General features: G+C 40.4%; 1 protein-coding gene across 10 annotated transcripts in view; it reads left to right on the top strand.

Annotated features, from left to right (window-relative positions):
• The window catches only part of GLCE (glucuronic acid epimerase), a 97,036-nt gene that overhangs the window by 21,009 nt on the left and 50,384 nt on the right, over positions 1 to 25,643 (top strand). For 3 of the 10 annotated variants that reach the window (XM_054041931.1, XM_054041934.1, XM_054041933.1), the window contains exons 2-3: positions 14,837 to 14,975; positions 16,265 to 16,366. The exons of 2 other annotated variants lie outside the window; for them this stretch is intronic. Coding sequence is in view for 1 of the 8 variants with exons in the window: in XM_054041930.1 (XP_053897905.1) it covers positions 16,855 to 16,871 (17 nt within the window). In the remaining 7 variants the exon portion in view is untranslated. Of the gene's footprint in view, positions 1 to 3,966; positions 4,034 to 14,836; positions 14,976 to 15,996; positions 16,016 to 16,264; positions 16,367 to 16,794; positions 16,872 to 25,643 lie in introns of those variants that run through there. 5 more of the 10 variants (XM_054041935.1, XM_054041937.1, XM_054041932.1 and 2 more) reach the window with 4 other exon arrangements.

The following is a 25,643-nucleotide window of genomic DNA, read 5'->3' as shown; positions in this document are numbered from 1 at the left end:
TCTTTAAACATGGATTTTGTGTTAGATGGAGCCGTATCTCAGGTGGTCATGTTTTTAGTGTTTCTCATCTAACTTGTGGGAAAGCTTTAAAACCTATTAAGGTTTAAATTTAGAAAATTCTTCACAGGTCTGGGAAATTAATTTATATTTCAGTACTCTGTAAAGGGGTGAGAACTTGTATATTGTGTCAACACTTAGTTCTTGTTTCTAGGTTAATTTAAATGTAGTGCTTGTTGAGAATTTGAACATCTGGTTTTTGAAGTGTGGCGCTCCAATTACTGCATAACTGAACACTATGCTTAACGGATTTAGTATTCTACGTGTCCATAGTGGATTGCCAGGATGGCTCCTAGCTTTTATTCGCGTTTTGGTGCTGCTTTTATAACTAGCAGTGAAATTCCAACTTGACATGGAGCACTTCCTGTTGGCATAACGATTAATACACAATCTAATGCCTCCACATACCTGAATCCTACGTGGTCATGTAAAGTAGGTCACATTTTTAAAACAGAAAATTGGTGCATCAAAATGAAAACAAGTAGACATGCTAACCACATTGCACTTTTGTGAGGGAGATCTAGAATAAGTAGAAAGGGCTTACTATCCAAACCCTTAGAGATTTAAGTACCTAAATATTTTTATTTAATGTGTTTTAGAGCAGGAAAGATTTTCTGCTGTGTAATGCTGTTCATGGCATAGAATTTTTAAAGTGTTTACAGCATTTTCCGTGTGTTCATAGCATGTCTGCTCCAGAACTAGATTTAAAAAAAAAAAGATTACCACAGATCAATAACTAAAGGGAATTCATATTGTAATACTCCTGAAGAACTTCAGTTATTGCTCCCCTTGTTATAGGACTTGGACCAGTTTAGCATGGCCCTCATCAGGAGATGAACAAATTTGATAGTCTCAGTGTAGGATTAAGCTTGGATTTGTAAATCACTTCTAAACACTTGGGTATACAAACCTTTCAGCTTTTTTAATCAATCATTTGCCTCTTATTGGACTCTCCAAGTTCTTGAATCCAAATTGGTACACTTTTTTTTTTTTTTTTAAAAGGTTACTTTTAGTTCTGGAACATTGACATTTAAGTGCTATACTTAACAAATCAGACAACATAGGATTTAACAGGTGTTAATGTGGAACTTCATGGTGGCTGCAGGAGTAGAATAAGACTTTTCCAAAACCCCATCCCTTACATGAGTGCTATGAGCATTATAGGGCCTCTGACACAGATGAGCTATTTATATTTCATCCAACAGAGGAGTGAAATATAGCTAAGAGTGAGGGCAAATTGTTTCTACCCAGGCTGGAATATGATGTACCAGCGCTCACAAGTGGTTTTAGTTCCTCCCATTAGCAGGCTGAGAAAAGGGAAAAAAAAATGTGAAGAGCTTTGTTATACTAGCTCACACTGAGGTTCCCCTGTCTCTGGCAGGTGGGGGGCTTAGGTCTTACTGTCTAACATCTTTGTTTTTTCTGAGGAGGTTACTTGGGTAAGAAAACAGACTTTTTCTGGCATGGCTTTTGAGATGGTTCTCTGAGAATACTGTGCTTCAATTCATGAGATAATCCACTTCAGGAATCTCTTGCAGCATATTTGGGAATTGCAGTACACCTCTACCCCGATATAACGCAACCCGATATAACACGAATTTGGATATAACGCGGTAAAGCAGCGCTCGGGGGTGGGGGGCTGCGCACTCTGGCGGATCAAAGCAAGTTCGATATAACGCAGTTTCACCTATAACGCGGTAAGATTTTTTTTTTGGCTCCCGAGGACAGCGTTATATCGGGGTAGAGGTGTAGTTCCTGAAGTTCAGCTGACTTTTTTGGGTGTTTCTTTTTATTAGGTGGTTTGTCTATTCACTGAAAGTGAGGCAGATACCCTTTGAACTCTGAGTGAATTGTTTGTTCATGAGTCCTGGGAGACTTTACAATAGTGAGCAGCCTCCTTCCCTAGTTTTACCTTCAATCTTCAAATGTGTTTTGAAAGGCTGCTGTGCAAGTGGTCCATATTGTTATGTCTGTTACAGAGCATGGAGTTACATGAGCAATTGTAGATCAATAATTAACTTCAGGTGGCTGTAGTCTTAAGCATCAATTATGGTGTTTTTAACAGCAAGAGGGTGAAATTGATGTTCTGCAGTATGTATCCAGTATGAATATACCGCACCATTAGACTATGCTTCTCCATTTCTCAGATAGAAGGCAGTGGAAGGCAATTGTACTAACAGGCTAACTTAGCACTTGCTTGCTGTCTCTTCACGTGCTTTCTAAAGGACATGCACTTTTCTGGAAAAGTGTAAATGTTCAAGTCCCAAGCTAACTTAAAGTCTGAAATTTAATGGATGTTGACTTGAGCCCTTAAGAAGTGTGTGGCTGTTTAATACTAACCTGTACGAACTATATTTCTCAGCTGACTTCCCCACCTGTTAAAAAATGCAGTGATTTGCATTACTGTGTCACTTCAGCTGATTCAACTACAAACTAACAACATTTTAAATGCATTATTAGTCTACATGATGAATAAAACAAGTCAGCAGTAGTTCATCCTGTCTTTAAAAGATAACTGAATTTGTGTGAGCCGATAGACAGAGTTCATAAGGTATAATGCATTTTTTTTTCACCACAAAAAACTGCAAAAGACATTTCTTGGGTCTGAAATGCTAATTTAATAAGTGCCATCTTGCTCAGATGTGAGGTCATTTGACTCTCAGTGGGAATGCAGTCCACTAAACAACTGTTAACAAGTTTTCCCACATGCTTGACTCGCTAATAGAAGCCTTATCTGACATTTAAAATTGTCTGTTAAATCAAGCTTCAAATTTCAATCTGTTCTTTAAGGCTTGAGCTTTCAATTCTGCTCCCACAAAATCTTGTCGGATAGAGTGCCTCCAGCACGGGTCTTAAATTGATATTTATAAGGGCATGTCTGCGCTACATGGACTATACTGGTGTAACTATGTTGGTGTAGCTATGCCGGCATAGCCCTGTAGATGTGGCCTACACTGACAGAAGGGTGTCTTCTGTTGGTGTAGGAACACCAGCTCCCTGAATGAAGCTAGCTTTGTTGATGGAAGCCTTCTTTGGAGAGCATCTGAAGGTGTGAATACCCTGTTCATTTCAGTGGGTGATATCGTGAACGCCAGTAATGCTTTAAATGTCAACGTTGGTGAGCAGCAATAGATCTGACAAAGTATGTAAGACCATATTTGAAGTTCAACGCAGGCTTTTCCTGAAGTGAGTGTGGTTGGTGGGCAGGGGGAAGGTTGGGCATGGGTATGAAGGATATGCTTGAGGAAAGGAAGCATGGTGGAGGCCTACTCCTGTTAATGGATACATCTTCCAATATATGTGTGCAGTTGGTTTCGTTTCCCTAAAAGAGACTTCGCTTTCAACGGTTTAAGAAACACTGCTTTGAGGTCAGTAACTTAGATGTCAGTCCTGTCCTGTCCAAATGCAACATCTGGTTGAGGAACTGTAAAGTGGGATACCAGAGTTCGATGGCACTAGTGTTTAAACGTATTGAAACATTCTTTACACTACTCATTCATGCTACAGCACTTCATGCGAGTGTTGTCCCTGTAATATACAAAGCTTTCTGCTGTGTATAGACCATGTAAAGATGCTGACTTCTTGCTAAACGCTAGATTAAAAGAATGCATTTAAATACGTTTTTTCCTCAGTAGCCTGCATTTAGCGTCTTAAAACTGACTTTTAGACCATTTACTAATCCAGTTGGCTCTTAACACACCTTAGTGTATTTTTTGTCTTTCTCCAACACAAGGTTCGATTTTTTTTTTTTTTTTTTTTCCCCCCTCTCCCATTAAAGCAAAATTTATATAATCTACTCTGTCCTCTCATTGTATACTAGTGCCCTCTACTGGAATGAACGTCAAAGCTGCTCAAGTGTGATCATTTCCCTTTCTAGTGACTGCAGCCAGCGGATAAAACACAAACTACCGCAGTGAAACAGTTGACATTGCTTTTACATTGTCGTCATGTATCATGAAGGAATATCCAAGCATATGTGAGTGCAGTTTGATCTGTGTCTCTACTCTTAATCATGTATTCTCAATTTTATTTTAAAATGGTGCATTCCAGTTCTAATATTTTTAACATCTTTATTTGCATGCAAATTAAAAACACACTCCAAATAGCATCTCCTAACAGCCCATAGAGGCAAAATGGGTGGTCATTCTGCCTTTCATAAATTTTGATCTGTACACCGAAAAAGCCCTTCTGAATTTGAAGAGAACCTGATAACTAGATACCAATAAAAACTAGCCCAGCTGCAAAGTCCAAAAACCATACAGTGCTGCCCTTGTTGGAGGAAAGTCCTATCTCCACCTCTAAAGCTGGAGCGCCTGACTAATGATGTTCCATGGAATGCTTGGGTTAGAGTCAACCGGTTTCAGGTTGGTTTTGTATGGAAACTGACAGAAAGAATCTCTGGAATATTCTTCCTTGTGATCCTGTTCCTCATAGGATATGAATATGCAGCTTAAAGGAAAGGAGGCTTTGCATATGACAGGCATTTCTACTTTCTAATTTAATGTTTAAAATCTTGCAGTACACTCCAGTTTAAGAGTAAATATGCAAGGATTGATGTTAATTCACTGCATGAAGCTCAAGCCCTCAAAAGCAAGGAAGACTGAGTTATACTTTCCAGATATCTCTAATATGTTTGGGTATCACAGAGTCCCATAACCCTTGTTTCCTCTTCAAGTGCTGGTCGCTATGTGTGTTCTACAGGTGGGTGTGCATGTGCCATGCTCCCAAGTCTGGAAATTCTAACAGTGTCCATTGGACTGCATATGTGCAGTGGATCTCCTCGTGCTCCAGAGCATAGGAGGCAATGCGGGCTAGCGTCTCTCCAGTTCCTTCTTACTGCCACGTGGTCTGAGTTGGAATCCTGTGTTCTCAGTGTTCTCCAGCTTTTTTGATAAAACGTATAAATAGTTTTGCAAATGGTTTTTATGCTACTTAGCCTGTTAGTATAGCTAGAGTTTTATAGCATAGTTAATGTAGTTTTTTGTCACCAGCTGAGGACTCCCTCCACCAGGGCTCCTCAAACAATTTTTACAGGGGGATGCTGAGCCATTGAACCAAATTGTAAACAGTCTATATAATGGAGTCCACTTCACCCCTGTAGCACCCCTAGTTCCAGAACCTATGCTGTCCCCATGGTCCGGGATTATGCCCAGAGTCCAGGGGTTCAAGAACTGCATCTCTTGCCCTTTCTCCTTCTCCATCAGCAGCAATCAAGAGCGCTGCCTCTGCTTCTTGGGTGAGGCACATATTTCTGCAAGGCATAATATCTGTCATTCGTTTCCACCAAGAACTCGTGAAGCTCATGAACTTCACCTAAGGAAATACCTGATGGAGAAGGCTCTGAGGCTCCTCTGATCCAGGCCAGGGAGACTTGCCCTCTCCACCTTCTTAGTGCATTGACCTCAACAGACAAGCCAAGCATGTACTTAGAAGAGAAGTCTTCAATACCTAAACCCAAGGACTTTTCTTCCAGGCTTCCCATGAGAATGGGAGCACTGTCATGGTTGCAAGGACAGATCCCTGTCAAGGATTGTCCACAAGAGATGTAATCCATCCTCAAGCCTGTCAAGGTGGGTGAGCCTTTGCACGTGAACCCTAAAGGACCGGCACCACTGAAAACCCCCAGACTGGAGGGTAAAGTGTGCAGGAAGAAGCATCTGTTGGAGACTCCAGCACGGAATCATAAGGACAGTCATCCACCGGTTTAATCTGTGAGCATGGGTCGGGATTTGCAATCGGTACTGACTTCACCTCACTTGCAGGGCTTTCCTCCTGCTTATATAGTCATTCCATATCCAAGTGATGTCAGTGTCACTATGGTCTTTTACATAAACAGGGTGGAGCAAGATCTCTTCCCCTTTGCCTAGAAACAGTCAAGCTTTGGAACTGGTGCATCAGAAACTGCATCATACTTCCCAGGTATTCAGAACTCCTGAGCAGGCACTTCTCTGAAGGCCACAGGTGGGAGATCCACCACTCTCTCCTAAGTGAAATAGTCACAGAGTGGGGAACACCTCAGTGCGACCTCTTTGCATCCAAAACAAACAAATTCCATAGTAGTACTCCAGAGGAGCCATGGGCCAGAACTCCCAGGGCGATGCACTCCTGTTGTCATGGAAAACTCTCTCAAATATGCCTTTTCTCCCATTCCCCGGCTTTCACATGTCCTACAAAAGATACACCACACCAGGGCCAACATCATTCTTCTCTCATCCAGTTGGCCAAGGCAGTGTTGCTTCCCAGAGCCGCCTGACAATGTCAGCCTGCCTCTCATCAAGATTCACCCCTTCCCAGACCTCTGAACTCTAGAGCAGGGTCGGGGGCAGAATCAGACACCCTAATCCAAGTTCACTCCACCTCACTGTCTGGTGTTGAGATGGGCGTCTGAAATAGAATGCTCCTGCTTAGCACCCGTTAAAGGCTATCCTTACTCAAAGTAGGAACGATTCACCTAGGACCTGCTATCTAGCTAAATAGAAGCATTTCTCTGCCTGGGTGCAGCACTGTCAACATTCTCCAGTCACTGCAGATACTCCAGTCATTTTAGATTATCTCCTGTCTCTAAATAAAAAAAACTCAGGACTTTCTACTAGCTCGTTATGAGTCCACCTTGCAGTGATTAGTGCCTTCCTCCCATCAGTAGATGGACATTCTGTTTTCACTAATTCTACTACAGTATTATTCACGGGGGGCCTGATTAGGACCTTCCAACCAGTGGTCAGAGCACTCACTGGTCCCTCAATCTTGTCACCAAGAGTTCAGATTGATGATCTTGTGTCAACAAGATATGTGCCATGCCCCCACCTGAAAATTGCTTTTTTTTTTTTTTTTTAGTGGCTGTCATTTTGGCCGGGATGGTCAGTGAGTTGGGAGCTATCGTGGCAGACCCTCCTCATGGTTTTTCACAAGGAAAAGGAATCCTTTGGCCTCCATCTTAAATTTCCCCCCAAGGTTTCTTCTGAATTCAACATCAACTAAAGTATCCACTTACCTGTCTTTTCCCCCCCCCCCCCCAAAATCCCACACTTAGCTGAAGAGAAGAGACTTCACTTCATCATCATCATCTGATATGCCCTGGCATGCTACCTGTAAAGGACCAGCCTTGCCATAGCAGAAAGATTGTGAGGTGAAGCTATAGCTTTTCAGAGAATCTAAGTGAGCTTCTGGGTGCAGGGCCGGCTTTAGGCTGAATCCCCCGATTCGGGCCCCGCGCCCTAAAGAAGAGCGCCTAACTTTTTAATTTTTACTCACCCAGCGGTGGTCCGGGTCTTTGGCGGCACTTGGGCGGCGGGTCCTTCACTCGCTCCGGGTCTTTGGCGGCATTTTGGCGGCGGGTCCTTCAGTGCCGCGGAAGGCGGGGGAGGGATGGCTCAGTGGTTTGAGCATTGGCCTGCTAAACGCAGGGTTGTGAGTTCAATCCTTGAGGGGGCCACTTAGGGATCTGGGGCAAAATCAGTACTTGGTCCTGCTAGTGAAGGCAGGGGGCTGGACTCGACATTTCAAGGTCCCTTCCAGTTCTAGGAGATAGGATATCTCCATTAATTAATTAATTATTTTATTTAAGACCCAGAGCAAGTGAAGGACCTGCCGCCCAAGTGCCACCAAAGACCTGGACCACTGCCGGGTATTCGAATTGGGCCACGCACTTGTTCGCTAGACATTGCCTGCTAGTTCAGGCTTCTGCTGCAGATGCAAGAGTGGAATCTGCAGTACTCAAAGCATCTTTGCAGCCAGGTTCTGTGTGCCCCCCTCCAGAAGGGGAGAGTTGGACTCAAATCACTGAGCATTTAAAATGACTAAAAATCAGAATGGAAACTAAGTTGGCTAAAATGGATGCTTAATTTTTTTTTTTTTTGGATGGGATGCCATTACTTCAGCTTTGCTACATGTGGCTTCAGACAATTAAGAACTCCCTTTCTCCTTTGATTTTTTTCATTAATATTAATGTAATCTTGATACTGAGCAGTTAATTGGGTGTCATCCCTACTTTAAATATCATATTTAAACTGAAAAGTGCTTTTAATAAATGACAAATGTCAATATAAAATTCCATGTGTTCTCAATGTAACTCTAAAGGCATCAGCCTTCCGGCTTCATCTGGCCCACCATTCATTACCTGATGATAAGTACTCTTTAACCTTTAAGTCTTTTGTGCTATTTGGATAGCCTTTTAGATCAAATGTTTTTCATTACAACATTGCTGCCTTCACATTGATAACGCAGGGGACCAAAATACCATCCTGTTCATCTGGGAACCAGTAGAGTTTTGAAGTTATTGAAAAGTAATCTGTGCTCTATTTCCGTGGTTGGGCAAAAATGGAGCTGGAGGAGGAGAGAATAATGCAGAAATTGGGGGATAACAGGAAGAAATTTGAGAGGAATAAACTTAAGTGTTGGTTTTGATAGTTGTATATCAAATATCTAACTTAAAATATAGTCACTATTTCAATACAACACTAGACTCTGCCCATTCGTTAGCACTGAAAATGGATAGACCATAACATTAATATGATACAGCAATGAACACTGAACCTTGCTTATGCTAGCACTGTAGAGATGTTGGGAGGGGGAAAAAAGGAAATACTGATTTTCCTAATTCTCGGCAAGGCCCCATGCTGTCAGTCAAATGCCATTTGACTTTCGCTAAAATCAACAAGAAGGCGCAACAGGAAGCCACATTAACTTCTGCTCCATTTAAAAACAGGTGATGAAGTTCCCAATATGAGGATGAAAACACCCAAGGAAAAGCTTGGTTTGCAGACTTGAATGAGGGTGCCGCAAACAATTGCAGTTTTTTTTTTTTAAAGTGTGTGGAAAGTAACCTTTCTGCCTTTATTATTTTTTTTTCTTGAGTTTATGAAGGACTAGTCCAGATTTTTTTGATGTAAAAATCAGATGTCTGTAGGTCATGTCAGTTCTAGGGAGCAGCATAAAAATTCTTCATTGACCTAGTTAACCCTTTGACATAAGGTATTAGAGCTGGGCAAATTACTGACAACTTACCGGCCACATTGACTTGCTCTGACGCTTATATAGTTCTTCAGTCTAGGAGAGAGCGGTAGAACACGATCGAGTGGCTGGAAGTTGAAGCTAGATAAATTCAGACTGAACATAAGGCGTACATTTTTAAGTGAGTAATTCACCATTGGAACAATTTACCAAGGATCCTGATGGATTGTCCATCACTGACAACTTTTTAAATCAAGATATGATGTTTTTCTAAAAGCTCTGCTCTAGGAATTATTTTGGGGAAGTTCTATGGCCTGTGTTATGTAGGAGGTTAGTGTAGACTATCACAATGGTCCCTTCTGGCCTTGGAATCTGTGAATCTGTATGCTGTCCTTCAGTGTTTAGTTGTTATTAAAAAGAGAAGCTTCATGAGTAATCAAACAGCTTGTCTTTCCCCTACTAAACTCTGCCTAGTGTCCAAAATTGTTTCTTTATCCTGGTATGAGTCTTTATGAGGAAAAAATTGTCTCTTGAGTGAGCATCTTCAACTTTTTTCTGTAAGAATGTGGAGCTGGTTGGATGAGATACAGTCTTACTCTGGGTAAAGTTGCATGTCATGGTGCAGACTGTCTGGAATTAGGGATGTGCCAGAATTGGGTGTTTAGTTGCAGTGAGCATAAATGCTGGCAGTGTTGGGGGATAAAAATCATATCCGGTATTCTGTTTCCATAGTATTCTACCAAGGCTTATTCTGTGCTAAAATTCTGTTTTTTTCGTGTTTAACACAGACTTCAATAAAAAGACATTGAGGCTGACTGTCTAAAACTTTCGTATTTGGATATTCAGTTATAATTTGGAAACTAGCATAATGTTCTGTTGTTGCAGTAACTATATAAGATACAATAGGGTATAACTTGGTAATCTGTTAATACTGCACTGGAAGTACTGAAATTTAAGGCTGCAAGTCCTCTAACCACGCAAGGCATGTAGTAATGGCTTAATACTATAGTGTAGTGTCATAATACTATATTGCAATAACTGTATAAGCTAGCTTCAGAACTGTAAACAAATACCAAAATTTAACTTCACAGCTGTGCATTGCATTTTTCTGTAGAACGCTTTGAAATGAGAAATGCAGATAGCTGTCTCCAATTTTAGCTCCCATACCTTGTCTAAATTTGTCTTTCAATACTAGTGGAGCTCTTGTCCATCTTGACACATGAATTCAGTTGGCTGTAGTATCATTTCAACAATAGTTTTGTTGAATGCAGTAATGCTATGATTAGATGCACTTTTCTCCCCCTCACAGCTGTCAGTGACACAAAAGGCAGTCAGTGAAAAGGATTATCTGAACAAGGACGTTAGAAGTCCTTGTATATGCACTTATGTCAGTTATTTCTGAGTAGCCAGGTCAGTCCCAATTATAAAACATTTTAATCTCGTGCCATGCCTCTGCATATTGTTGAGATTAGCCATGGTTCACGGCCTGAAGAGTTCACAATCTAAATTAGAAAAATGAAGGGGTAGGGGAAAGGGGCAAGGACTAACACACACAAAAATAGTTCACACTAGAAAGCAGAAGAATCATAAATTTGTTTTTGTATTTTTTCTGAAGAGTGCCTATAAATTCTTTGTATTTGTTGCCCCTTTGTCCGCCAGCTTTGTTACCAGAGCCTTTGTGGAATTGTCTGAATTTGGGTTTTTGTTGCATAAAGGCCCAACCTCTCCCCTTAAATTACTCATAATACCTCTATCTAGCTCCAGGTCAGAACCATTGGCATAGCTACTTCTACCTCTTGCCTAACTTCCAGTATCGTCTTCCTGCTACTACTGAGGTAGCAAGGGCATTTCTAGCAGTTACAAGGTGAGGGTTCAGCCTGCAGAAGCCATGAAGTGCAGACTCCACAGAGAATTATTCTTCCTTAATCTTCCGTCACTCTTTTTTCTTAGCAACAGGGAGCTGCCTTCTAGACTGGAGCCTCATTGCCTTAGGATGCTGGGTCAGATCCACTGTTATGGTGGATTCCCACCCTCCAACCCCACTGTGCAGCTTATCCTCTTCTGTCGCCCAGAGAAGAGAGCTAGAGTTCATCCATCATTTCACTGATGTAAAAGCAGTGGGTGAAATTACCTCCATGTGAGCTATCCTTAGTGTCCTATTTGCTCTAAAAATTAAACAAAGCATTCTGGAGATCAGTTGTCCGCACACACCTGTTTAAATATTTAATCTCCTTAGCTGGTCTGGTCAGTTTTATTTCTTTGACTGCCATAGATGTCTGCACCAACAATACCTGTGAATCTGCATTGTCAAATGTACGTCCCAGGACAGTTCCCCACCTTTGGTCTCTCATTCGCTCCCAGCCACATGGTGGTGGTAATAGCTGCTCACCTCAGGAAGCACCTTCCTTCCAGGAGACACAGTTGGCAGTGTGCTGAATTTCTGGTCCTCTTTTGTCATCCGTGTCCCATTAATTGATGCAAAAGCTCGATGGCCCCCTCCTGGATCTCATCCTCCTCGGGATCCACTTCAGCATGAAGACTTCCCTGCCTGCTTAGTTTCAGGTCCTGTATCTGTTTGTTTTCTACAAGCCAGGACAAGATAGAAACAGAAGTTGGTCATTCTTATCGCTAGACCTCTCCACATAAATCTTTCTCTCACATATGGACCCCAGATTGCTATACTGGTCCTCCTGTCCAGTCTCCACTAGTCCCTTTTAATGAATAGACACAACTCTGCCTAAGTGGAGTGAGGATGGCACATGGGAAATATCCTTTATCAATGATCCTGTTTTAACATAGAGCTTGTGACAGGTTTTTAAATCAATATTATTCTAAAGCCATTTGACTTACTGAATCATTGGTCAGCTTCACTTCATTACTTTCTGTTATCTTATTGGGGCAGGGGGAAAAGCAGTGAGCATTTTAAATAAAAAGTACTTTTGTTAATGGGTCTTACGTGTTCTAGGTAAAAATTATTACCAAATTCTCAAACAAATTGATGATCGTATTAGAGTTCTGTACTAAAGAACAGAAATGAGCTATGTGTTGAGATTTGCTTTTATGGTGTGCTATAGGAAAATTTAAATAAAAGTAGGCTGGGGTTTTTTTTGTGTGTGTGGTGGAATAGTAACTTTCTTAAGCTTTGTCTTTTTTAAAACTCAGAGCTATTTTCTCAGTGAAGTATAAAAACGGTTCCCTTTGTATTTGATTTTTTTCTTCATATCGTTTTGTGTAACTTGCTAAGTCCTTCCATTAGTATTTTAATGCCACACGCTGCTGGCTGAGGGCAGAACCATGTCATGAAGTTCCTTGAAAAGAAATAAATGGTACCTTTGAAATCATGCCAGAGCATGGTCCTGTTCAAGAAAGAGCTTGGTACCCTCTCATGGGTGAAACTTTAGTTCCGGAATCTGAAATCCAGTCCTTGCCCCTCTCCCTCATTTTTATTCACTGATTGTATTATTTTATCCCCTTGAAAAGGGAAATAGCATCCACACACAACTCCAGTAAATCTCCTTGTTAGTTCATTCCTCATTTGTACACTTCTGAAGTGCAAAGTCTGTAATGCAGGGACTTACTGTCATTTTAACTGTGTTATTGTAAAATTCCATATACTTCCATGGGTGTTATATTAAGAATGAAGAGGAGATCTAAAATCATCATGTTTAAGTGCCTGACCTATTGGTATCACTAGGGAAAGGTCTGGTACCCCAAATGTTAGGCTTCATCGGGGCATATCTTGACAGGCAAAAGGGTTGTTTTGTCAGTTGAGTCAGCAAGAAGTGGCCTTGGTGGCAACTTTCTACTGCTGGACAAATAATTCCTCTAGTTTGCTGTCCCTGCAGAAGGTTACAGGGATATCTGGGATTCACTGGCCTTCTCTTTACTACAGGGGAAATTCAATCTAATCTATGCAATTTGAGTTACGTGAATAGAGTAACTCAAATTGACGTAACTTAGATCTATTTACTACGGAGTCCACACTCACAGTTGTTGCCTGGAGACGCTCTCCTGTCGACTCCCCCGACTCTTCTCGATCTGGTGGAGTACAGGAGTTGACGGAAGAGCAATCTGCGGTCGATTTAGCGGGTCTTCACTAGACTCGCTAAATCAATCGCCTATGCATCGATCACCATCATCGATCTCCTGGTAAGGGACGACAAGCCCACTGACTATTGCTATAAGGAACTACTGTATAAAACTCACTTATTAAAGTGGTTGCTGTTCCCATCTTGAAGCTGAACAATACTAATAGTAATTCCTCCATTCTGGTAGGGAATTGGTATGGCATCATTGGCAGTTCTCTCTTGGCTTGTGTTTTTTATCAGTGGAATTATCAGTGTGGAAAGCGTGCAAACCGCAGTAGCAACCAGTTGTCAGGACTGTGAAGAAGGTAGTGAGTAGCCCACTTGTGCATTTCAGATTGCCCATCTCTGAGAAACTGCTGAAGACAGTGACAGAATTAGATTAATGGAATTGTAATAGTGCGGCTGTTAAACTAACTGATTACTTGTTAGTCTCTTTCACAATGAACAGTGATCAGTTGCTTTTGTTTCCATTCGCAGCATGAGATGTGGTGGCACCCAGTTCAGCCTCTTGATACTGTGTTGTTTACCTTCTGAGTATGTTCCTAAAGAACCCGTTCTCCATAGTCACTAAACTCTTCAAGACCCTAAAGATCCATGGAAGCATAATGCTCCACAAGACTGTATTTTAGTTGGGATGCTTGCTTGTTGGATTTGAGTGTTTTGTGTGTCTCCGGGGAGATGCAAGTTAGTGTTCGGAAACAATTTTATATGGTTTGGTTGAGACCTAATACAAAGCACAGCTGGAATGTAGGGGAATGCTGGGGCTATAACTTGGGATTAAAAGGTAGCTTGGGATGGAGATGTGAATAAAAATCAAAAGGCTCATTTAGACTTACAATGTCGCAACACCTGGCTCTCTCTGGGTATACTAAGCTAGAGCCTATATTTAAACCCAATCAAAACTAAAGAGGGCCACCTCCATTAATAATAATAATGCCTAGCTCTTGTATAGAATTCTTCATCCATAGGTCTCAAAATGCTTTACAAAGGAGATCAGGTTCATTATCCCCATTTTACTGATGGGGAAAACTGAAGCACGGGGCCAGGGGGGTGACTCTTCCAAAGTCTAGCAAAGCAGTGGTAGAGCTGAGGATTGAACCTAGGTCTCCTGAATCCCAATCTAGCAGACAACTGTCTGGTTTAAGCTATCGCTATAAAGTGTCTCCAGTTTCACTTACCTTTTAGACAAACATTAAGGACCAGACCATTTCTGCTGTAAAACTGATTTTTAGTTTTAGTAGTCAATCTCCTGAGTGGTCACTCAAAGGCTTTGTTGAACCTGGGAACTTTGGCCATTGAAACTTGAAGGTGGTAGAGGAAGCCAGTAAAAATTATTCCTGGAAAGTAAAGCAAGGCTGTTATTAAAAACTAAATATGGATGCTTTTTAGAATCTCTGGGGCTTTTGAGGAGATGTTACCCTAGTGTGCTATAATCTTTAAAAGTCCACATTCCACTATACACAGTAACTAGAGTTTGATTATTTTTTTTAAACTGTTCTTCCCAGCCTTTAACTTTTGATGGTTGTAAGAAAACATGAAGTGTTTTGTAAGCTGGTTTTTGGTTTTGTTGCTTCAATTTATAAATAAGAAATGCTGGAAAATGAACATTTTGTTGTAAAGATGTTTTGAAGGCCACATTTAAAAAAGAAAAGAAAAAAGACTTTTAGAAGAAAAACTGACAATTTAATGGTGCATGAGGCAGTAATAAAAATGCCTGTGTGGTTATGTTTAATCCTTTAAAGGAGAGAAAAGAAACACTGTAGTTATCAGCATTCAAAAGGCACGACACAGGCTTAAATATATGCAAAGCCTTGGAGAGACTGAAGAAATTTACTGACTATATTGCGGAAAGCTTCTGACAGGCGCATCGCATCTTTGAAAGTAAGATTTGAATTATTAAAGCTGTCTTTGTTTATTAAATTGGGCCTCCAGTGAGAGGATTGTATGAAGAAATGTCATGCAGACTTGAGTTGAATTGGGCATAATTTGTAATGGGTATTAAAAGTAAATTTACCTTGTTGGACTAGAACAGTGAGTACATTCAAGTGCTTTAGAATATGAAAATTCTAGTTTCAGGTGTACAGTAGATTGTGTCTTTTAAGTTTGTTCTTGCAGCAGATAAACACACCTCTGTTTAAGGAGACCAGTTTGTTAGTGAAGGGATAATCCTTTTAAAACCAAGAGACTTGAAGGCAAAGCAGTTCAACAGAGGGGTCTTTGTTAAATTTATATCAGGAATGCAAGGGAAAGAGATGAGAGCCAAGGTGTGTGTTTGGGGATGGGATGATTAAAATGCTACTTTTTGGAAAAAATTAATTACATGGGGTTTAAAGTGAATTAAAAAATTAAATTAGATCATTTAAAACATTTTAGTTGTGGAAAAAATGTTTTTCCACCTATTTGAATCAAGTATAGCATATATCTGTAACTTTATGCACATAGCAATTTATCTTCTGTTTTCAGGAAAGTGGGACCACTGCATTGTAAAATACTTTTTCTTATTCCTGTTCTCAGTTGGATTGTGTTAGAAATATGCAAAACTAACAAAGTAGATGGAAAATCTTCACAAATATTGTGGGATCAGCACAGACACTGTAAACAAAGCACTTCATAAGAATGTTTAATTTAGGATATTTTTTTCTAAAACTTATTTTGTAATTTCAGGGTTTTGATTACCTCTGTAGTCCAAGTGCAGACAGCATAATTTGTTTAAGGTTGCAAACTGGGCTCCAATTTTTGGTTAGCTTTTTCATTTATCTATTCCTTTTATGCAGTTTCTCAAGTGGAACACCATGATGGCTTATTTAAAAATGGAATCCTTTAAATATGGGATTTAAATCTGAATTCTTCAAAAATGTTTAATGAAAGCCATGCATTTTATGACACCACGAGGCAGATGTCAGGATTTACTCTTCAATTAGGTAGGATTGTGGTGGGAATAGCAGATTAGACTCCTTTGCAGCTGATGCGCTGTCTAGAGGAAGTGACATTTATGCTCTTGATCCTTCAGTGATTTTTGCATGTCAAGAACTGAGCCTTGAAATTCGTCAGCAGTGCTGTCTTAAGAGCAGACAGAGCTGAGTAAGAGGATTTTTACAGACAGAAAATTTAAGTACAAATGGCAAAACAGCAGGTGCTTAAATACATTATTTTTTTCTTTTTTTTCCTAGGAGATTGGAAAGGAAAATTGTAGGTGATTATTTGAAACTAATGTATTTTAGAAATTTGAAATCTGAGATGCACTAGAGTTTAGAGACCTTCGTTTGATTAAGGTAAGAATATTTTAAGAAAAGTGTACCTTCCCCTTTCATCTTGCTGCTTACTGTGTGTGTTTTTTTTTTTATTTAACTCTTCTATCTAATCTGAGATTCTGTAGTGTAATGCATTTAAAACGTACATTGCACCCTGGGCATTTAAATGGTTAATGTTCATTCAATTTAATAACTTTCAGCTGCAAAGGGCATATGGGTCTATGTTTACAGAAGGTGTTGTGTTGATAACTGGGTTCTGTTTGGCCAGAGGAATTAAAGCAGGCTATTTATCATGAGGGATAAAACAGTGTGATTATAGTGCATTTACTTGGAGGAGGAGCTGGTTGGTTGTTTTTATTTTATAGTAGACCTGTCATGCAAATTAGGTTTCATGTAATTTTTTTCATTTGTTTTGTAAGCAAACTCGGTAACTACAAGGGGGTTACAGGGCAAAGGAAGTGTTTAACATTTTTTACCTTAGAGATGTCGTAGTTCTATACGATAAACCAATGAAAGAGGAGATCAGGTAAGCAGCTGTTATGGTTATCATGGCAACATAAAATTACTCAAGTGCTAAGTGCATATTTATCTCTAACCATTTAATTTTTTAACCAAACAGCCTTTTTTCCCTTTATAAACGTATGTTAATTACTATTGTCATATTAAATAAAAATGAGTAGTGATATACTACCTTTTTTCTTAAGAATGAGACTGGAACATTGCATATTTGTACTAACATAACTTAGTTTTTGAAAAAATGCTCTTTTTATCTATCTATCTATCTATCTATCTATAAATAAAAAAGAAGCCTCCTGATATTCCTTTTGGTGGAGTTGTATTTAAACTGTTTCCTTACTTGTGTGTGGTATAGTTAGCTGCACATAATTTTAGAAAACCAAATTACAAAGGAGGAAAACCAAAATTAGAGACCAGCAAAACTTGTCTTGAACTTCTGGTGTTCCTTTGACATGGTCTGGCTTACAGATAAAAGCAGCGATTTGAACTGCTATACCAAAACAAATTTCAGTGTTTTATATTAAAGCAATACTTTAATTACTAAAAACTCTAAAAACTAATATACAGAAACCCTTTTTGTCTAAGAAAATAGCAAATTATTTGTCAGTGGTTTTTCTTTAAAATTTAACTCCATGTGATGAGTTTATTTGGCTTATGTAAGGTACTTCTTGTGAATCTCAAACTAACCTGACCCCATAATTTCCCATGTTTGTAACCTATATTCGTGTACATGATCTGTCATTATGAGCTGTAGGACTGTCAGATGAGAGGGAGTTTAAATTGTCTTATTTTTTAAATTTGTAAATGGTAGCGGGAAATAGGAGTTGAACTGCTAACATGGATCCTCAGTTCAGGGGGTAACAGAATGTTACGTAACCAGAGAGACAAATTTCTTCCAGAGTTACACTAGTGCTATGCGTACAAAGCATCCATTTTGTGTTATGAGTATTGTGAATTGTTCCTTCTTCTGTGCAGTTTCTAAATGTAAAAGAATGCAGCAGATCCATTTGAGTTTTGTATCAATCACTTCAAATGTACAACATCCCATCACGTTAGTGTATTTTCTACTAAGTCAGCCTCCGACTTTCAGAAAAATTAGTTTGATTTGTCAAAGTAAGCATACTCCCCAAACCTCATACTTAACTGATTGTAGAATATGCTTCTTTTTATTAACTTGTAGGCAATAGAATTTGACGATTTTGGGAGTAAATAAAGTTTTGCTGTCGGGTTTTAAATATATATCCTCTTAAACATGCTTTGCAATCTGCTTATGCAGGCATCATGAGTTTTATATTTAAATTGGAATGATTTTTTTTTTAGGATGAAAGTGCTTGCAGATCTGAATTGTGAGGGGTAGATGAAATTAAGCTGTGGAAGCACTGATGACAATCTACAAAGCTTTAATGTGTTAATGTAGTCTAGGCATTATCCATATTTAGAAGCATTTTAGATTGAATCCTGGAGAAATTCAGACTCCTGTCTTAAGCATGTTTCTGAAGTGATGGATGGTGTAGAACAGTAGTATGAAGGAGCTCCTAATGATTATTTTGCTGTTGCTATAACTATGTCAGAGACGCTAATTCCCTTAAGTTCAGTAAAAAATAAAACTTGGGCGGGGGGAGGGGGGAGCAAGTGGTGTTTGTAAAATGTCTTAGTTTTGTGTAGAGACCTTTTTTCTCTTCATGAATTATTCAGTTTTTTAAGTCTGCTATATTGCAGTATTTAATATACTTTAAATGACACTGAATCAGTTAATATGGTAAAGGGAAAAGATCTAGGTTTATTGAAAAATTCTCTCAGGCCTTGGCTACACTTACCAGGTAGTTCGATGGCTGGAAATTGAAGTTCTGGGTTCGACTTATCGCGTCTAGTCTGGACGCGATAAGTCGAACCCGGAAGTGCTCGCCGTCGACTGCGGTACTCCAGCTCGGCGAGAGGAGTACCGCGGAGTCGATGGGGGAGCCTGCCTGCCGCGTGTGGACCAAGGTAAGTTCGAACTAAGGTACTTCGACTTCAGCTACGTTATTCACGTAGCTGAAGTTGCGTACCTTAGTTCGAATTGGGGGGGGTAGTGTAGACCAAGCCTCAGGCCTTGGCTACACTTACCAGCTAGTTCGATGGCTGGAAATCGAAGTTCTGGGTTCGACTTATCGCGTCTAGTCTGGACGCGATAAGTCGAACCCGGAAGTGCTTGCCGTCGACTGCGGTACTCCAGCTCAGCGAGAGGAGTACCGCGGAGTCGACGGGGGAGCCTGCCTGCCGCGTGTGGACCAAGGTAAGTTCGAACTAAGGTACTTCGACTTCAGCTACGTTATTCACGTAGCTGAAGTTGCGTACCTTAGTTCGAATTAGGGGGGGTAGTGTAGACCAAGCCTCAGTTGTGCAGCAACAGTGAAGAATGGCTTGCTGACTTGAACTGAAAAGTATATTTTATGACCAAAACACATCAATATACCTTTGCACTTCGTGTTATCCCATATTTAAGACAATTGGGCAGATCAGAACTGGGAGACCACAGTTAAGCTCTTCGGGACAAGGGACCACTATGCTTTTAGTACAGTGCCCGGCAGAATGGGGCCCTAACTCTGATCGGAGGTTTTGGGTTCATTACAATATATATCCAACTCTAAGGAGACTGGACATTAATTAAGAAGAAATTAGATTGCTATGTGGCATTAAAGTGGTGGTAAAATTATTTGAATAACTGACCTGCTGCCCAGAAGGGTCAGTCAAAGGGATTAAAAAGGGGGTGCTGGCCTTTGCAGGGAAGTAAGTCTGCCCTTGTCTTATACAACATATTTAAAAAAAAAAAAAAGTTTACAAATATACATGATGGAGTGGCGGGGCTCCACTTCCATGACATGGTGGACCCATGTCATTCCGTCTGGTCCTATGTCATTATTTTAAAGCACGACTATATGGTGTGCTCTGACAGATCAGTGCAGGCAGCATAGAGATGTCGGTCTTAAAACGTAATTTGTGTGTATATAAGCAAATGCTTTAAAATAGCTTTATTTTTTTCTGAATGATATTGGAGCCTGATTCTGACAGCAATATAAAGAGAATCAGGCTAACTTGGCTAGAAATGAGAGTATGGTAGTAATACCTACAGCGTAGCACACAGCTTGGGAAACTGACCGTAGTGTGAACCCTCATTCAACTGTGTCGCTTCCAGCAGGCTGGAGCAGAAGTTCTTAGTAGGGCCAGATCACATCTCAAGTTCTGTGGGTTGGTCCTTTTATTGTTTTCTGAGGCCTCCAGTCCACTCCTAGTGGAATGCCCTTATCTCCTACCCAAATGTGCTTGAGGGCAACTCATGTTCCTCAGTATGTATAAACAATGAGCCCTCTCCCCCTTTGATGGCCTCTATGGGAACTTTCAGAGCTAGCCGTGAATTTAAAAGCACTTCCATAAACACTTTGGGCTGTTCTCCTGTTCTACTTAATGATGCCTGATACATCTGTCGTAGCAGTCTGTGTTAACCACGCCAAAATCTACGCAGTTTTACCCAGTCCCCCCCCCTCCCAAATTGTACATATCGGAACTTGTATGTATCACACACAATCAAACTAGGTGCCTGAAGTGTGTGTTGGGCACTCATTGTATTGCAAATGGGTAGCCATTAGACAACATCCAATAGTCTTTAGAATTGTGGGTTTCTTACAATTTTTGCCCCTTTAGTTCCTGTGACAGAGTCACAGGTTCGATGCTCTGGACCTGCTCTGTATGACGCCAGCCAGGACTCTGGGCACGCTGTCCAGGGCAAAAAGCCTCTTCGGCTATGGCCCTCCTGGTCTGACCTAAGAGCATTCAGCATCCCTGTTCACACCGAACACTTCCCCTTGGCGGGTCCACCTGGATGGGACCCCTGGAGAAGCCAGAGTGTCCTGCCCCCCAACTCCACAGTCAGCCGTGACTCTCAGCCAGTGTTGTAAAACAGTATAGCATAGAACAGAGCTTGTTAGCACAGAAATCAGTGACTTCCAGCAAAGTCCATTTTGAGGGGGACCTTGGGCTGACGCCCTGGACTCCCCCCTCTGAGTCCCAAACCGGAGACTGCCCAGCTTCCAGAAGCCTGACCCCTGATACGCCTGTTGCTCCTCCTCCTGGTCTTTGTCTCGCTTTCCGGGCGAAGTGTCACGTGGTCGCACCCCCCTCCTGGGTCTCAGGTTACGAAGGGCATTGGCCATCACTTACGTGCAGGCAGCTGGAGCCTCCTCACCTGGCCCCAAGGGTCTCAGCAAAAGTCTCAGACCCTTATTCCCACCATCTAGGCACTGGTGCAATACATAGGGAAACTGAGGCACGCACAGTGTTCATGCAAAACAGTAAAACTCGCATAGGCTCACATACAACATAACAAGGGAAAACACCCACTTCGTTACAGCTCCCAAGTCTCACTTTAACCAGCAACCTGTAAAACTTAAGTTTTCAGGAAAGTCTTGCCCACTTTAGATGGGGAAAGGCGCATCACCACTCTTGTGAATGGCATGATGTTGGGCCCTTTGTGCAACCCAGTTGCCAACTCTTGGTTATGTGAAGTCCACTATCGCTCAGCTGGGCAGGATGAGAACAATTCAGGAAATCCAGTATTTGGTTCCCATGCGGCCTGGTTCTTTCATTTGAGACACTGTCTCAGGTACTGAGGTTCAAACTCACTTGATTCCAAGCTACCATTTTTGAGCTGAGACTTCCTCCAACAAACCACTGGCAACTGCTACTATCTTCCTTTCTTATCCTTCAGGGAATCTCACCGGTCTCCTTCACCCTGGAGGTTAGGATTTTGCTGGGACATCCCAAGTGGCTCTTCTTCACTCTCCCCCCCCCCCCCCCCCCTTATGTTATAGTTGTGTCCATGAGCAGTCTTGAATAAACCAATCAAAGCTGCTTTAACTGAGTGGGACTACAGTAGGGTGTATTCAGAAGGGGCAACTTCTGTTTGGAAATTTCCACAAAAACAAATTCATTTTATTTTGTGTATTATTCAACTGTTTACTTGTGGAGATGAGCCCGGTCGAATTCCAGGGGCAGTGTCTGAGTATGTATTCTTGCAGTTACGGTGAAAGTGCCACATCACCATGTTTTAGTACTTTAATGTGGTAGTGAGATGTTCTCCAAATAGGTAGCACAAAAGTAATTTTAAAGAGTGTGGTGTGGCTAATGTGTACCTACTTTACTTCAAGTAACTAAATGTTTTATACTCGCGCACACACACATTATATATATATATAATATATATATATATATATATATAAAATATATCTGGGCCTAATAAACTCAAATATTTGTGACAGAAGAATAGTATTGTTAGGATTTAAACCTATGACCGCACAGGCATTAGTAGGATATCTGGAATTCAAACAAAAAGGAGTAACGTGTAAACTTTCCTTGGGCTTTTACAGCAGTCAAAGGATATTTGCAGGTTTTTGAATGTTAAAGATAGAAGGTAAAAAATAAAATAAACATTTAGATCCAAGAAACAGATCACTACTTATTTTGTAATAAAGTTGGTTTGCGAGGCAGTAGCTTTATCTAGTAAACATTAACATTTCTTCTTTAAAATCCCCTGATAAGACAGTAGGGGCCACATGTGCAAAAGGTGCATGAATTTTTAGTGTCTTTCTGGTGTGTTACCTAAGGTGCATGCTCAGGTTGGGGTGTTTGAACACATTGCAGGTGTGCATGCACGTGCCCTGATGTGTGCCTTACAGAATTTGTATGCCTGCCATCAGATGTGTGGGGTTATCTGCACCCTCCACTCACTTTTTTATGCACAAGTTAGAAAATTTGGTCTTCAAATTCTTTCAGCTCTTTCGTGTGAAGAAGTGCACCTGTCTATTTGGCCTTGTGTACACTGGCAGCAGCGTGTAGGGTACGTGTATGTACATGCCACAATGAAAAGCAGGCTGTATCCACACTGCAATGTGGCAGTGAAAGCCAATGCCAGGCAGAGGCAGTGGGGCTGGGCTCTGACACGACACTGCTAAAAATACCATGTGGGAGTAAACGTGGGAGACGTTGCTTGGGCATGCAGCGTACTTACCCTAAGGTTCTATCGTGTCTTTACTCACCTGAGTGGTGTCTCGCTGTCGACACTGTTTGTACCTGTGCTGGGTGATGTGCAGTGTTTGTACTGTACGTGCCATAAGTGTTGAACATAGCCTGAGAAGAGGGTAAAAGCAGTAACTGCTATTTCAGCTTCCCAGCTGATAATTATATGGAAATATATACCAAATAAAGGTCAGTCTGCACAGCAGCTCAAGTTTCTGAAAATGGCTAAAGCACAAACATCACCTAGTTTATTTCAAGCTCTTTTGCTCCTCTAATGTTAAGAACAAACAGAGGCATGTTATATGTATCGTTAAAGATGGAGCTCCAGTAAGACAATACTTGCTACCAATTGCAAATCTTTCAATAAATCTTTCTACTATCCTCAGTTCTGCAGACTTTCTGTGGAAGTATCAGAGCTGTCCAAATCAATGAGTAAAAACACAAGTCAAATGAAGGCAGAATAACAAAGCAGTTTCTGTCCTCTTCCCTTCAGCTGTAGGCTCTACTAACAGCTTTTTCAATGGCCAGTCTTATAAATATCTTATGAAACAAAACAAAAGAACACCTGAGATAAAATAGTGTAGTGGAGACATAAAGAAGGAAAAATTACTTCCTATTTTTGGTTAATGATGTGTATATGTAAAGGTGTAGAAGGCTATTTTTTCTTGGCTGTATCAAGTCTTATTTTCTCTGTTTTAACTCAGGAACTGGAATGGGAGCTTTCTCTGACATCAGTTGATGGAATGGCATGTATGAATCTTTAACAAAGAGGTTTTTTTTCTCCTAAGTGTTCATCAGGAGATTGTGACTCCGGTATCAACAAAAGTGGACAATTTTAAACACTGACTAAAAGTCTCTCCTCTTGTGCACTTCTCTTATAGCTTAGATCCTTTCAGGCGAGGGCAGTCTCTTCTGTATCCTACATGAAGTGCCTAGCATTTTGGTTTTTAATAGCACCCAAAAATTTCATGTGATTCTAGTAACCTGCTGTAGTTGTGTACCCTGTTGTTGCTGGAAGACACTGTTGACAAGACGTGATATTTTTAATATAAAAACAGGCATGGGAAAAATCCTCTTTTTTTTTTTTATAAAGAGTCAAACAAAAACGCAAAAAATTTTCCTGCTGCTTTAAAAGTATTAGGCCGATATTCAACTCAAAACACTGTTGCAATGGTCAGCTTGAGATACAGCATAAAGTCAGAACTAACATTGCTGCAGGAGCTATGTTTTATTGCTACTGGTTCTGTCCCCATTTATCCCATGAGTTAATATTCTGTTACACCTTGTAAGAAAACTATTGTCTGGAAGGGTGTACAGTTTCTAAATATACTCCAGCTGAGGAAGGAGGCAAGATTCAGTGGAAATTTATAATGGAGCAATCTGGTTCCCGCTGCATGCTTTCATGTGACATTATGGGATCAGGGTCTGCCTCTGAAGCAGCCCGTGGATGAAGATTCCTTTTAAGCTGTAGCTTAGCCCTAGAGCAATAATTTTTCCTCCTTTTTTGCCTATTTGTTAAGTTCAGAGTGACGTATTGGATATGTCCCTTCACTGCTTCTAGAGGTTTGTCTGAGATTTTTAAACTAGTGTTGTGCCCAGCAGTACACAAATATTTTAAGAGGTTTTTTTTTTGTAATCCGTAGTGTGTCTAATCCTTTCAGTCTTTCACATAAAATTAGTGCTTAGTTTTAACGCTCTAATGTCTGAGTGGATTTTGTTTACATCACATCTAGGTCTTTGGAGTACAGTGGGTTTAAGTCTTAGTCTTATCTGAAGATACATAACAATCATCTTGAGAACGTAATCTTGGAAGCAGTCTTGTGTGAATACTTCCAGAATGTATTCCCTTCCCTGATCTGTTATCAGGGAGGAGTAGTCTTCATGAGATGGAAGGCTAGAGATTTTTTTAAAAATTGACTCAATTCAAAACAAAATCTAGCATTTCTTATTGAACAAGCATTTAGATTCTGGTGTATTTTTCTTGTTGAATATATTTCTTGAGTGAATTGCTTTAATTAAAATGTGAAATCCTTATCACTTGCTCTTGCTAGTGTTGAAAAACATATCTTAGGCTAACCTGAATTTTTGGATAAGCTTAGTAACTAATAGTGGAGTCAGTAATATAACTACGTAGATCTTGATGCTTGAATTTCCTTTTTAGATCTTTTTATTTGGTTTTTCTTTCCTGCTAAAGAGCCCCATGAAGTCACATAAAACATTGTATGTATTTCTTGCACAGGAAGGATAGTCTGTTTACTTAGAGATGAAAAATACCTAAATTAATTCATACATGAATTTGAAACCTTATGTTCACGTTAGGGGAAAACAAAGTTGATCCATATTTTTGGCCAAATGCGTCCTTAAATTAGTCAAGAGATTAACCGTACACAAATATTGCGAGAAAGTATGTGATGCAATTTATTTGTTGCACTTTAAATATCTTCGCACTGCCTAATCGTATGGATAGCTTTTGGTTTGGGATGCAATTATTTTGACTGATAAAATGTACCAAGACTAGTACAATATGTCACATGTAGAGGAGACTTAATTGCTGAGAGGTGTCTGAAAATGTTGCGGTTCTTTATAATTGGTTTTCCCCTTCTATAAATGAAAATCTGTAAAGTTAAATGTTCGTGTCAGGGGCTGCGTCTTCCTATTTACATCTTCCTTAGAAGATGAATATGGTATCTGCATCCTTTCTGGCAGTTTTGCTAATTGCATTTTTTTTGTA

This window comes from Malaclemys terrapin, chromosome 10 (assembly GCF_027887155.1).
Source record: "Malaclemys terrapin pileata isolate rMalTer1 chromosome 10, rMalTer1.hap1, whole genome shotgun sequence".
Classification (NCBI taxonomy): Eukaryota; Metazoa; Chordata; order Testudines; family Emydidae; genus Malaclemys; species Malaclemys terrapin.
This window is presented reverse-complemented; position numbering and strand designations above follow the sequence as displayed.